This window comes from Topomyia yanbarensis, chromosome 2 (assembly GCF_030247195.1).
Source record: "Topomyia yanbarensis strain Yona2022 chromosome 2, ASM3024719v1, whole genome shotgun sequence".
NCBI lineage: Eukaryota > Metazoa > Arthropoda > Insecta > Diptera > Culicidae > Topomyia > Topomyia yanbarensis.
In genome coordinates, this window is record NC_080671.1 from 391423906 (window position 1) to 391436569 (window position 12664).

The window sequence follows — 12664 nt, forward strand, 5'->3', positions numbered from 1 at the left end:
TTTTAGCTTCCGATGGCCCTACATTTTCTGACAAAGTGAAGTTCTTGAATGTTGAGATTTTTATTACTGTTTAGAAAAGCAAAAGTATCATAAAGCTAGTGTCAGGCCTTCATGAGACCTCAAGAAGTCACTTTTGGAGGTATTCGTAAATGTAGATTTGTCGGTAGACGGTTCCAAATATAATAGAAAAATACCTAATTTAACACAACTACAGATCACTTGCAACATAAAAAGCTTTTTGTGAAATTCGACAGCTCCATCTTAGGCCAATTCAATAAATTTCCTGCATGAAAGTTTCCATTTTTTAAAAACGGTTTTTAAGCCAAAGCTTTGGAAGTTAAACCTTGGCGTGGAAGTGCCGGTATATTAATATATTCTGTTACTTAGTGTAGAATTAGATTTCGTCATTTACGGCTAATATACAACCGCCAGAAGAAACTTAAAACGTTGGTACACAATCAAGAAAGGCGAATCAGAAAAGGTATATGTCAGTGATTCACTAAATACAGACTGGAAAGAGGGTAATATGGAAAACCTTAAGGTCCGCCCAGATTAAGTCTTCGGTACGGAACAAAACCTCGGCCTAGGAACTCCTAGCATGTTGTTAGTCGCCTCTTACGACATGGGAGCAGTTCCCAGAGGTTCTATTCTTGGTTGAAATAGTGCAAAAAGATTTCAGCCCGCCGGACACCACACGGCTTGATAACGATATTCTTTATCCAGTGCTATCAATATCTCATTTTTTGATGTTTTGCGACTTAGTCCGGTCTGACTTAACACCGACCAATTATTATTATTATTATATACTGTGCTGCCGGGGTACTGCTTGTCCAGTGAATGAGCAATAAAATGGTAGGTAGAATTGATTGCTCTTTTACTAAAATCTATAGCGGAGTGATTCTGTGATTCGGAGAGTTTCTGCTCTATGCGTCACTACTGATTTTTTTATAAAAAGTACTATTAACCTTATATTACTGATTTTGACTTGAGTCATATTTTTAGGAACATATCTAGACAGAGAAAGAATGACCGCAACGGTGAGAATGAAGATACGGTGATAATTCAACTTTTTTTTCGAAACACTGAGAAAAGTTATGTCCTCAAGCAGGAATCGAACCTGCAATCTCCCAGTCTTTAATTGGGTGCGTAAACGACTCCACCATCGAGGAAATGTGATGATGTTTTTATATATTCCCAACAGTATCGTGATCACCGCCACAACCCCAATACCTACCAATGGACCCATCGACCTCCAATGTCTCCTATAAGCAAATTGTCACCGCCCCCTCTCTTCGATCGGCTAAATCTCTCTCATTATCTTTTTTAAGCTCCAGTGGACTGCGTTCAGGTTTGGGATATTATAATGTCTGTTTGCGTCCCATTAACTAGCTCAGATACTCAGACTTGGGTATACCATTTTCAAGACCCTAAAGCACATTTTAGGTCAATCAAAAAATGTCGATTTTTCAAAACTTCTACAGTGGTATCCCAGAAGTAATAATGGAATATTTGTTTAATGACATAAAATACTTTTAATGGGATTCTTGATTAATAAAAATATACTTAAATACTAAATTAAACAATATCTTCTAACAAACTGAGTTTTATTGGATTCTGAGATAATTATGACACTTATTGGTTTAGTTTTCGATAGAAATACACTGAAAAAAATATTCAGTTTGAACAAGAAGTTTTTTTTCAAAAAACTTTTTTTCCTTGAAAGTACTCAACTTGAATTTTTGACTGTGGGTAGGGAACATAATTAGCTACCTTGGAACAAAATTTAATCCAAATCAAGGATGTAAATCGACTTTAAATTTTCAAAATCGACTTTTTTCAGTGTAGGAGTCGATGAGGAATTTTTTCAATATTTTTATTCAAAAATTTGACTAATTTTGTGAAACACACTCCTACAAAATTTTTTTATAGGATTTGTTCATTTTAGACTATAGCCATACGAAAAAATTGGTAAAAAAAAGATAGACCCTTTTCAAAAGACAGTCAGATCATTTTTGGAAAAACAAGGTATGCAAAGTGCCTTTTTGTGCCAAAGTCTTCATGTACCGAATGTTTCATTAAAATCTGAGAGGGTGCTGCCAGCTCTGAATACGATTTAGCGCGAAATTCGTCGTTAGTGTACACGATACACGGAAAAAATTCTTTTCATAAATTCATGAAAAAATCACTATTTTGAGAACTTTACTATTTTTGAAATTCCTCTGTGAAAATTCGATTGTTCTGGACAATTACGGAGTAGCAATTACGAATTGTACGGTCATCATGCTCAACTTCACCATTTTTGAAAACCTTGACAAAGTTCCTGAAATCGTGAATAATAAACCTCATATTCATTCACCCATTTGTGTTTTCGAAAAAAAATACCATGTGTTTTCAAAAAAACTTCCCACGCCAAAAATATACAACGTAGGGTAGACGAGCCCTTATTCATCTCATTAGTCGGGATGTCATACTATTTCGCTGATAACTTGGCATACAGTGATTGGATTGCACTTAAATATGTATCCACATCTTTGCTTCGGTCCTAAGAAGCAGTACCATAAAAAATCTGGCTTGGAAAATGTGAAATACTCGCGTTTGAGCGAAGCAAAAAGTCGAGTACAACGCACCCTTATTCATCCTACCATTTGCACTAATGCGTTGAATAGAGATTGCAGACACTGCCCTAACTAATGTGTTCAAATGAGTGGAATGAATAGAGGTGCTAAGATGAATTAGGGCACAGTAACCCTATATTTTTGGTGGGAACTAGTTTTTTTGAAAACACAAATGGGTGAATGAATATGAGGTTCGAATATTTGGTTGGGCTGCTGTGGTGCTTCCATGGACATGATAAGTTTTACACTGGTTTGTATTAACTGACTGAAAGAGCCGATAATTAAACGATGTTCATGATTTCAGCAGTTTAACCGTGAATTTAGTAACATCTCATCACATTTTCATCATATTTTATTCACAAGTTTACTGTTAATTTTTTCTGACAGAGTAATGTTATTTATCTTCACAATTTTAGGATCTTAGTTACGATTTTCGTAATCTCTCTTCACGTTATCGTGATGTTTCTTTCATGATCTTTCTATCGGATTTCTTTTGGCAGAATAATGTCATTCACGTTCGTGATTTCAGGACCTTATTCACGATTTTCGTATTGTATATGCACGTTATTTTGATATTTTATTCTTGAGCTTTCTATCGAATTTGACAAGACCCTTTTAATAAGACAATTGTAAATTCTCTTCGCGTTATCGTCATACGTGATTTTTTGCTATTGGTTTTTTACTCGGAGTAACCTGACAATATTAACTGGATCAGTAAGTATAACTGACTACAGAACAACAAAATACATATTTCCCGAACACGATTTGTGACTCCACACTGTATTTTTGGCGCTCAGTGCTGTTTTTGTTTTCTTTCCTGATATCACATTGAACCTTATCAAATGAATAACGATGTGCGAGGTCTTAATAGTTTTCTTATATCTACTGCTCTACCCCATGACTGTTCGCCAGCGGCTGGACACATCTGTTACATTTCATGAAATAGTTCACAGAATAAAAAAATGGTTTCATGAATAATATTCTAAATTTTCTGATTCAATTCACGTGAAAATTTCTAGATCAAGTGCAGAGTTGCAAGTAAGTGAAAAAGATTATGGATATTTTCTTAATATTATACTGTGAATCAAGAACCATGAATAATATTTCATGGTTGTGTGAACTATTTCACGAGCACGAATCGCGAGTTCTGAATAATACACTAGAAATCATGAACCAGCTCTTGAATCTACGAATATTTTACTTTGTGAACTATTTCACGAACACGAATGGTGAGTAATGACCAATACACAAGGAATCACGTACTATTTCTAGAATCCATGAATCATATTTTATGACCACTGTACGAATCCACAATAAATGTTCTACATTTTTACGAACTATTTCACGAGCTCGAATAGTGATTCGTGACTAATATTAAACGAACATGAACATAAAAATATAAACGAAACTTCATAAATATTGTTGCGTGAATTATTTCACGAGTACGGATGGATAGTCAAGGCTAATATACTAAAAAACATGAAGCAGTTCAAGACTCCATCAATAATGTTTCATAATTTTGTGAACTATTTCACGAGAACAAATGGCGGAAAGTGACCATTATACTGGGAATCAGGAATCAGTTCACGCTACTATGAATAATATTCTGAGTTCTGTGAAATTGTTCTCGTGAACATCATGTAAAGATCATGGAACACAATTGCATATTTATATATAACTATAGCATGAAAGTGGAAACATATTTTATGATTTTGTGAACTATTTAACCAGAACCAATGGGGAATTGTGACTTATGCATTAGAAATCATGACCTAGTTCACGAAACAAGACGGTTTTAATTTTGTAAACTGCTCACAACCACGAAAACCAGACCATTAATAAAATTTAATAAATCATGAATCAGTCGTATAGTCGATCCAAACAATATTTCTTAATTTATTAATAAAATCACGAGTCGACTTTCGATTTATGTATAAGCATAAGCATAACAGATCGCCCGTTGTTGCTACTCTGTTATTGACCAGAGCCAATTGAGATGGAAAAATGTTCATTGGAATAACATGCTTGGTAATAACGTTGATCCACATTATGCAATCTATATTGATCCTTGCATGCTGATCAATACCGACGCCAGCCACGTCCGAATGCAGATCTTCTGGGAATGAAAGAATGTTAGTCCGATACAGTTCGCTGCTAGAGACCGAGGAATCCTCTGCATCTCCACATGTATCACGGGAAAAGGGAGATTTGTTAGTGAGCTAATAGCGTTATCATGTAAAAATTGCTTTGGGCAGCCGACTGCCGAGAATTTGAGAAATTTATCTTTTATTTATTAATACGATTGGTCAAATATGCAACTAGAACTCCGGATAGCCGACTATGAGGAGCATTGCTTATATTTTAATAAATCGGTAACGTTCAATTTTCTATCACACGGTGAATTTTTCGTATATTTAATCGTGCCTATGTTAATTTTTCTCGGCCATCATTTGAATGAAATGCCGAATCTTATACAACAGATATTTGCGTGAAATTCCCTTTTTCTCGTGTCAGGTTCTATTCTTATAGATAGTTGGAATTGCACAAGTATAGTGATTTGTAGTAAGAGGAACTTTTACTAATATTGGAGCTCAAAAATTATATGAGAACAGGAATGGAAAAACGTTTTGTTTCCATCGTGGACAACCGGGTGAATATAACGTCGATCCTAAACAATCATTTTCGCTCGCAATTTATTTATTGTTATCCTCACTACTGGTTATGCTAAAAAAATACTTGATAAGTATAACATTAAATACAGTTTTCATTATTATTTTACTTTTAAAGTATTCATGTGTTATCAAAATCATAACATAGTGTTTCAATGATTGATGTTCTATGCAAAATTTGACCTAATCCAAATATGGCCTTCCCTAAAGTTGTTGTCAAGCAAAAACGCTAGCTCTGGAAACAAAAAAGGTGCTTCTTTCTATGTCGTGTTTTATTCAGTAAAATTGGATTGTTCTCGGGTACTTGTTTGCTGGTAAAACTGATATAATTTTTTTAATTCAAATATGTAGTTGGGTGTGATCACGAATTCGTCCAATCGAGTTGATTTGTTAGGTGTTATGTGCTTTTTCATTCATTGAAGTCTATTTTTCGCTTGAGAAAAGAATAATAGAATTTAAAGATTTCATATTTGATCTGGACATATTGGTGATATAAGCATAGTCCATTAAAACAAGACCAGTAGACAATCGACCACCTATAAATTGAAATTTTTCCACTTTTCACTTTTTCTTCTTTTTTCATAAAGCGTGTATACCTATTTTAATTAGTCAGGTCCAAATGCCATTAACTTTCTTAGCAATGTCTCTTCCAACAACTCAAAATATTTATTTAATCTGAAACGGTCGGTACGCTTGTCCTCGTTTCATCCTTATTCAGGACCCAAATTTATTTGTTGGTTAACTAATACATTTAATGAATAATTTAATTACTCTTTAATTTTTCAATTATCTTCAAACCCAACTCTGAGCAGTGGACCTGGCCGTTTTAATATTTGACAAAAGAAATACTCAAGAATAATCGGAGTCTTTTCCAGAATGCTTTTCATTACTGGCTTTGTAAGGTTTGAAGAATAGAATAGAATGGATTCGCACGCTTTCAATGTTACTTCTTTCCCTTCAAATCAGAGAAATCCCTCGATTACACATATGAAACGTGCCACTTGAGCCAGTTTATTCAGATTCTTAAGTGCCCTTTCTGCAGTGAGTGTTCAGTGTGGATTGAAAAATGGAAGATAAAGAGCAACTTTACGTTCGCTCTTTCGGAACACTTATACTGCGTTACTCTTCTGATGGGTCTCTCTTTGACATCCGTTGTTACGGGATAGATTTCTGAAGACGATGATATGCTGATTTTCGTCAAGCTCTTGTAACGTGCCCAATAAATATCAAATCTGTCCCGACTTCCAAAAACATTTGGAGCACGCCAATTCGTCACGTAATTAGTGCACCTTCAGCGCCAGCTGTCACGGCACATTCATGGTTATAAATAATAAGTAGAGTAAAGGGCCTGTTTTCACCACATAAAGAGGGTGCTTACTAATTCATTAATTACTCTGCCTGAAATCGATAAAATGCGTGCAAATTGGCATCAACAGTTTTACAGATTGCTGCGAAGAACCAGAATAATAAGACAAATTCCTTGAAAACAGAGAAATACTCGTGTTTGAGCGCAACGAAAACTCGAATCGAGTGCCCCTATTGTTGCGCTACCATTTGATTCAATGCGCTGAACAAAGATGGCAAACGCTGCTCTAACCAATGGTTTTTTTTAATGGGAAGGGTGATAATAGAAACATGACGAAAAAAGGGTCATTACCCTATCACCCTTATTCTTGTTTAGGAGGAATGCGAAATTCGTTGGAAAATGGTTCGTATTCCCGTTTACAACAACGAAATCAAATGGGCTTACTATTCGTTGCAATCTCTTTCGAGCGAATCTCGCATTCGTTGTAAACAAGAATATGGGTATAAATCTAATTATGTGATGTGATGAACCGGAAGGGTAGATAAGCAACTCCCTCCTATTTTGTGCTGATTATCTCCAAGTCTATTTTCTAAGAAAACTAACACAAACACCTACAAATAGCATAAAACTGTAATTGACATCTCATACAGCTATAAGATCAATGCCAGTAAATAGCACTGCAGTCATAGCATTTTCAAATCATACACGTCACTGGGCGCCCTTATACGAGAATAACAAGTGTCCTATCTAATGTAATGACATTACTGGCAGTGTTGGAATTACTCGTGTCGCACCATCTTTATAAGTGGCATTACTGCTTGCTTAGCTCACACTACAATCGTCTCGTTTAAGAGTCCCTAGTGACGCGGTAATCACAGAATGAACCAAGCAATGCCTGCTCTACTTTTCGTTGCAATAAAATGAGTAAGGAAAGGGTGAGCAGAGCCTACGAGGAAAAACGTATGTGTATGACCAATGATGATACCGTGGGTTCATTCGTCAAATACATTCCACACTAGCCGTGCGGAACTAGGGACGAGAGAAGTACAATAAAAATCAATTAACTGATCACGTAATACGCTCTGGCGGGCGTTGAATCGATATCTTAAAAAATCACTCCCCACCGCGTAATGTATTCCTGAGCGCATGTAAGCTTCTTCGTCAATATATAGTACGTAAGTAGGTAATCTGTTGATCGTTCGTTTCATAACTACCAGAATTACAACGAAACTTTGCGGATTGCTGCAGTTGCCTTGCAGTTATCACAAAAACATTTAATTTTTGTTTGGTGTGAACAGAGTAATTCGTAATGGATACGTCACAACGCCCCGATCGCAAAGCTTCTCCGGAGCGGCATCCCATCGTTAAGCATATTGTCCAGTTCGTTCCCTCACACCTCGCCTGTTTACCGTACGTAGTACTCGGGTCTTTCTTCCAGTTACTTTCGAATAGATTTAGTGATAATGAAGAAAATCAATTGCTGGGGTACATCTCATTAGATTTCTTACGTTGTTATTTCTGAGAATCGTGGGAGCTGCTGTGACGTACAGTCGTTATTAGCAACTGAACGATTATTCTCAAAAAGAAATCAGCAAGCCATACAGCAACGATGGGAGTGGAACGTCACATATTAAGCGGATTGACATTCTATACAAACAATTGAGTTCTACAAGATGACGACAAGAATGCATCCATGATGAATAACGTTTACGTTTGACAATTCCCGGTGGTTTGTTTAATTTGCCCGTTTTTTTTAATTTTATTTTAAATATATTTGACACGGCTCAATGCATTAGCACAACTGAGTCGTGGATCTTCCGTGTTTTTACAATATGTAAAAATAAAAAAAAAATCGCTACAGTCTGTCCATCGGGTCTTGTTGACGCATCTTACTATTGCCTGTTGAGATCCTCTTCTTTTGTGGTGAAATATTAGGTGCGTTGTCTGCCGCACCTTGGGGGTCATTCGGTCCGTCTTCGTTTATGTCCATGTCATCATCGGTACTGCATTCATGTTGCTCACGGTCGGATGTTCTTATTAATTGTTTGTGCTCGCGGGTCGCTATTGTAAATCCTTCTTCATCGGTATTTGATTCCTTATTGGTGGTGTTGGTTGTTGATTTGGAAACATTTGCTGTAATCGTTGTTACTTCGATGTTGGTAATGGCAGTTGGTTTAGTGGTACTAAGTTCGATCGTTGTTGAGTTGGGGTTAGTGAATGCCCGGTCCGCAGTCGTTGGTTTACCAACCGGTTGTGGTTTAGCATATGACGACTGTATACCGGCTTTGGTCGTATCACGTGGAATTTCCTTAGCAGTCTTTGCGCAAGGTTTCCCGTGGTGTAGCGGCTGATCACAATATTGACATGTAGGAATCTGCCCTGGGTACGTGATTAGTGTTCGTTGAGAATATTCAACACCTTAAGGTGATGTGCATGTGAAAGTCAAATAAGAGGGAATAGGTTTTGTCGGACGCATTCTCACCACACGAACACCGTTGCGGAGTCCTGGAAAGAAGTTCCTCCAAGTATCTTCCGTAACACTATTCACCTCTCCGTATTTTGACATGATTTTTTTGATAACGGAGGAATGAGTACGTGGTGTCAGGTCATGTATCTACATATACGTTGGGATACTGTATAAAATGTAATTACATTCGACGACGTGTTTCATGTTGTTCTGAGAAGCAAACGATTCTGCTTGACTAATCTAGCTAAACATGTCAAATGGTCCTAAGTGCAAATTACAGTTTCTCTTTGTTTACTTTCTCTTTCGCTAATAACTCGGCAGTTTATACGTTTGTTGCTCAACTCTTAGCAGAATAAGCTAGTCGAAATCAGTTTTTCGATATATCCTGAAACAATATTGAAAAGTTTTAAGATGACGCCGTAATAATCGAAAGAGAAAGTAAACAAAGAGAGGCTCCCATTTGCACTTAGGACCAATTGACATGTTTGTCGAGTAATGTTTTTGAACATAATCAGTACCGCATGACGTAAATGATGGAATTGCACCGCATTAACTTCTGCTACGTTGAGCTTCATGTTCATTTTCAACATTTGCTCTACTTCACGAATTGATGGTCTTACCGGGCATTTCAAGAAGTCTACAGCAACACAGTTTGCCCGCAACGGGACATACTCTTGCTTTGTATTGTCACTCATTGTTTGTTCACGTTTCACACATTAGGTAGAAGGAATCAATTTTTGCCTTTGCTAATAGCAGCGGAGCGATTTCTAGCGTCTGAACTGAGCGAGATGAGAAATCGAACTGAATTTGCCCGTTACGTGAGTTCGAATGCAACGAATCCAATCTTTTGTATTCGAACTCACGTAACTCCCATGTAAACAAACCACCGGGAAATTGTCAAACAAAGTTCATCCAGTTTATTTTGTAGGGTTATGTCCGTGGAAGTAAAACCTTTTCTTGTTCAGCTTATTCTATTGTACCAAAGGTTTGTTCTGTTTCAGTCGTTCTATTACAAAAAAATTAAATGGTTGTGCACAGGACACAACCACGGTGACATTGAAAATGCAACTTTTTCAAGAGTGTGCATGTCTTCAGTAAAAAAAGGTTACGGCACATGCTAGCTTACTCCCCGATTCCATACAGTTTGTCATACACCCTTCCCGCAAAAAAAATTATCATTTGCCCTCCGACAATGTAGTCATGCTCTGCTATGCTTTTAATCTAATCGATTATTTCAATTAATCAATTATTTCTTAGCATTAACCATTACAATTAGTCACTTTGTGTAATACAATCTATGCACTCAGCACTCTACTGAGGGTAAGCCCACGTTCTCTAAATTAAATATTTGGTTTTGCAACGAAACATCAAATATTTTCCAATTAAATTTTCCATAATTAATTCTTCTAAAGTTCTGGTTTTGAAATTTTCAGTCTTATATTATAGAACTTTCATAATTATGAATCCAGAACTTTACCACAGAAGTTCTAAACGTCTTTCCAATGAAGCAACAAAGAAAACGGTAGCGTATACCAGTTTTAATGTTTGAAAAAATATAACAAAGCGCAAGGTGATTGTTTCCGACCCTGTTTTATTTTGAACCTTCTATATAAAATACTACGCTTCTTAATATGTCCGACGAAATTTGAACAACATAAAATACTAATGCTTGCAAACCTGGGATAACAACTAATCGGTTTTCGTCTTCGTCAGATGGCTTTACTTTTAGGTTGGCTACTCAAAGATCGCTTAATTTTAACCTTTTTAAAACGAAAATCAAATCTGAAACTGCTCTAACATAAACCCCCGCTCACCCACCAACATCTTCATCAGACCCCCCCATTTCAGTAGACGCAAACCCAATTAAGTTTGCCCGTGCTTAAAACATACATAAACATGCCAGATGCCATAGCGCCCAAACACACCACGTGTATCCAAAATATAAACATCAATCGACAGCAAGCCATTTTTGGTTTGATGTACGGTCCCAAACAATTCGGGATCAATTGATCTTGACATCATGGTTTCATAATCATGAAAATTCAAAAAAGTAAGTTTTCACCCACTAATTTCCATTCAAATTTCAAATGAAATGCGGAATGCCAGACCATAATCCTAAATTTTTCATAGATAATTGGGACTCAAAAAAGCAACCAAAAATGTTGTTCGGAAAAGATGATCAGTACACACTAATGGAACCTACAAAATTTCACAAATTTCATAAATAACGTAACGCTTTTAGGGAAGGAGGGAATATGGCAAATTGTGACATATGGGGGAGGACGAGTAAGCTAGAACGTTACCCAACTCGTTTTTACTGAAGAAAAAATGTAAGTATTTGTTACGTAATAGGGGAGGGGGATAGAGAAATTTGTGACAATTTGTTATACGGATGGAGTTAATTTTGGGCAATTTTTGTGTTACGCAATTTATTAACGTCCCTAACTACTGTTTCTTATCCTTTACGAGAGATTATCACACTTACCTTGCCAGCACGTCGCTCATGTCGAACCAATTTTCATAATCGGAAATAGTGACGACCCGTTTGGAGGATATCGGACCACCTTTCATCCCTAGCACCAACTTCAACCGGGAACCGTTGACCAAAGGAATATCCTTCATCTCCATTGCATCGTTTAGTTCTTTGTGGTTATATAGTAAGTGTTGTTGGTTGACCGGGATTCCTGCAAAAAGTAATCAGAGTAATCAGAGACGATAGTACGGCTCGAATTTTGTTTCAGCTAATGAAAAACTCAAATTTAATCAATGCATTACGGTACAACACTTCGACACTAGAGGGCCCCCAAAATGTCGCTATGTCGGGAAACTTGGAGGCTTTGTAAATATAATTTAGTAAAATATATGAAACTACTCAAATCAGTCAAATAAAAGAACATGTATGCACAACAAGTACATAGGTTTGATATGGCGACCATTTTGAATACCCGACATGTTAACCTTACCTATTTCTACAAAGGTTTTAAGTAATTGAAGACAACTGTCGTTCATTACAACTTATTTGATTATCTAATAAGTATCGTTTCCCCTCAAAATTTGTGTTTTTTTTCGTGTTGAGGGTGGTTTCACTAGAGCGGTAGAGTTAGATTCTCGGAAGGACTTGCTATCAGATTCACTCACTACAATTGCAGACAAGACGAAATATAACACACACTAAAACACTTTTTAAGCCCAACTGCAGCACGCCATATGAAATTAAGTGTACGCTTCAGATGTGGGGACGTTGAGACTGCATCATCGCGTGGGAACGAGCGATTATATGTATGTTCACGCTTGTGATCACGTTTGTAAATTTTTATGTGCTGAAACATTCACATAATCACCGGTGCTATTTCATGTTTGCGAGATCATGGCCATAGCTGTGCGTGGATGATCGAACAGAGATCGAGTATTTCTATGTTCACGTAAGCGCTTATATGTCGTATGTATTAATTCGATTGTATAGTGTTGCATATTCGAGTGGATTAATGAATGGTCGCGCTGACCGTGAATTTGGTGTTTACTTTTGAGTGCATGGTTCAGATGCTAGAAGAGAGTGAGCTCTTCTATATTACTAGAGTTCCCGGCTATGGCGCCCTGAAAGGTGTTG

At 36.8% G+C, this 12664-nt stretch overlaps 1 protein-coding gene across 1 annotated transcript in view; it reads right to left on the reverse strand.

Moving 5' to 3' along the window:
- LOC131684803 (uncharacterized) overlaps positions 1–12664 on the reverse strand; it is a 48253-nt gene that overhangs the window by 9147 nt on the left and 26442 nt on the right. Inside the window, exon 2 of the mRNA XM_058967958.1 lies at positions 11543–11741. Within this exon, the coding sequence (XP_058823941.1) occupies positions 11543–11741 (199 nt within the window). The remainder of the gene's footprint in view (positions 1–11542; positions 11742–12664) is intronic.